This window comes from Pagrus pagrus, assembly GCF_965226575.1.
Source record: "Pagrus pagrus genome assembly, chromosome: 5".
Taxonomy (NCBI): Eukaryota; Metazoa; Chordata; class Actinopteri; order Spariformes; family Sparidae; genus Pagrus; species Pagrus pagrus.
This window is the reverse complement of record NC_140189.1, coordinates 9,657,267-9,659,241: the sequence shown is the minus strand read 5'-3', so window position 1 is coordinate 9,659,241 and position 1,975 is coordinate 9,657,267. Positions and strand designations below refer to the sequence as shown.

Sequence of the window (1,975 nt, the reverse complement as noted above, 5' to 3'; positions counted from 1 at the left end):
ATGTCAGCTGTTCACCTGCAGCAGAGGAAACTCAGCTGTTCTCAGCTCCACTGCGACGAGCGCTTTTTAATTTTTAATTTTTTTTTTAATTAAGCTCCAGTAGCAACCGGCTAAACTATGGGAGGATACTGTAAACCGGCGCGGATCCTGTGTTTATCAAAGCTTGGTTGCAGTGCTGAGGCACCGGGTCGGTTTGAGCTGCGTTCAGGCTACATTAAAACTTTATAGATCCATGGGCAGTGATCAGTGTCGGCGGCTTTTTAACTCGTTAAATAATTGTGCTCCAGTATAATCGGTACGCCTGAAACTCATCCAGTGAGAAACGTTCCGCGGTGCAAAAATAAGTGCGATTAAAATGTGCAAATGTTTTTAACGCGTTAATTTTTGTGTAATTAATTAATCTTAATTAACGCGTTTAAGTCCCAGCCCTATTATGAATGCATATAACGCATCCATGAAGCCTTAAACAAAATAAACTGTCCACCATTATCAAGGCAACCCAAAATGCAGAGCCGACTCAGAAGCTTGAAGATCAATTTAGGATTTTATTACTGAAAGAGAGGTATGGCATGAGAGGGTAAGTGGGGCTCCGGCTGACAATGGTGGAGGGAGAATGGAGGATGGCTGAGCGGAACTGGACGGGGAACAAAAGGCACAGTGGCAGGGAGGCGGGGCTAGGGCTTGATGTGTTAGGAATGCACTATAGGCGGATGTCAGACATGTTGGCAGGAGTGCAGATGCTGATCCTGAGACGGAGGGAAACAAATGTTAGAAATGTATCAGTAACACAAAGACAAGTACTTGGTTCCAAACTAAGGCGGCCATGAGAGGTCAATACCAAACTGGCTGACGCAACGAACTGCCGATTAGTGGCTGAATGACCAGGGTTGAGGTACTACTAGGATGATGAACTGATGGATGGCAGGTGTGATAGCAATCAGGCCAGATGCAGGTGATCAAGTGCTCAGGCAGCCCATAGAGAGAGACACGCCCCCTGCATACACCAACAAATACACCAACAAATAGACAGACAAGGGAGGACAGACACCTGAGGAAAATGGGAAACCACTAGAAACACAAAGACTGGAGTCATGGCACCAAACATAAAACATCTTTGTTAGAATGCTGTAATTATTATGTCTGAGGTTTCTGTATGGACAGGCCTTGCTGCAGTCGCCGATATCAGAACAGCATCAAAACTATTTCCTAAAAACTACGTTCATATTCATACTTGCAGTGTGCAATGGAATACTCAAAAATAATGTACACAAACAATTTTGTAGTTCATTACTTCAAATTCTGTAATTGATTAATGAGGCCTACTTTGAATGTGAAAACAGTGTATCATCTCATTTCAAAGAAAATAAGTGTGTTTTCCACTATAGCAAACTATTCCTTAACCCATGATAACATTTATTTCCTTAAACTTAAGGAGCTATAATCCATATGTTTATAACAACTTGTGTGTTTGTGAAAAGGCATCACTAATAACACCGAGAATTATATCCAACTTTGCAATTTCTCTGTTCTATTCAGCGTAACTAAATAAGTAAAATTATTGCATAAGGCTTAAAATCATCATATTTTGTGTTACGCTCGGTTAGTAGAATGTGGACCCAAAAGCGGACAATGAGGCAGGGAGTAGGATACAAGGTAGTTTATTGACTTCACAAGGGATTTGCAGGTGAAGGTGTGGAGAGTCCCAGGCTTAGTCCTTGTCTGGGAGTGTGAAGGAGAAGGAGAGGTAGCTCACGGTGGCGCTGGTGGCAGCATGGCGAGTGGAGACTCCAATGAGCACAGGGTAAGGCTGTTGGCTGCAGAGGTGCGGAGAGCTGGACACACTGGTAGTTGGAGTGCAGGTGACCACTGAAGGCAGAGAAATACGAGAAAGGTTAGATCTCCAGGAGAGAAACATGAAAACACTAGAAGTCTTACTAATTGACGGTCTAGCCGGAGCCATGTACCATGTCTAACT

General features: G+C 43.3%; 1 protein-coding gene across 1 annotated transcript; it reads right to left on the bottom strand.

Moving 5' to 3' along the window:
• Window positions 1-525: 525 nt before the first annotated feature.
• On the bottom strand, window positions 526-1,975 carry LOC311257298 (uncharacterized protein). Its single transcript, XM_084352841.1, has 4 exons — window positions 1,965-1,975; window positions 1,754-1,866; window positions 839-994; window positions 526-746 (listed from the first exon to the last, which is right to left on the bottom strand). Exons 1-4 carry the CDS (start codon window positions 1,965-1,967, stop codon window positions 701-703), a joined length of 318 nt encoding a protein of 105 aa, XP_084208967.1. The 5' UTR covers window positions 1,968-1,975; the 3' UTR covers window positions 526-700.

What these genes read in the sequence shown, in the direction of transcription:
- LOC311257298 (XM_084352841.1), bottom strand. An exon ending in ATGCTGCCACCAGCGCCACC is followed by an intron (nt 995 to 1,753) that starts GTGAGCTACCTC and finishes TGGTGTATGCAG; the next exon opens with GGGGCGTGTCTCTCTCTATG. An exon ending in TCGTTGCGTCAGCCAGTTTG is followed by an intron (nt 747 to 838) that starts GTATTGACCTCT and finishes CCTCCGTCTCAG; the next exon opens with GATCAGCATCTGCACTCCTG.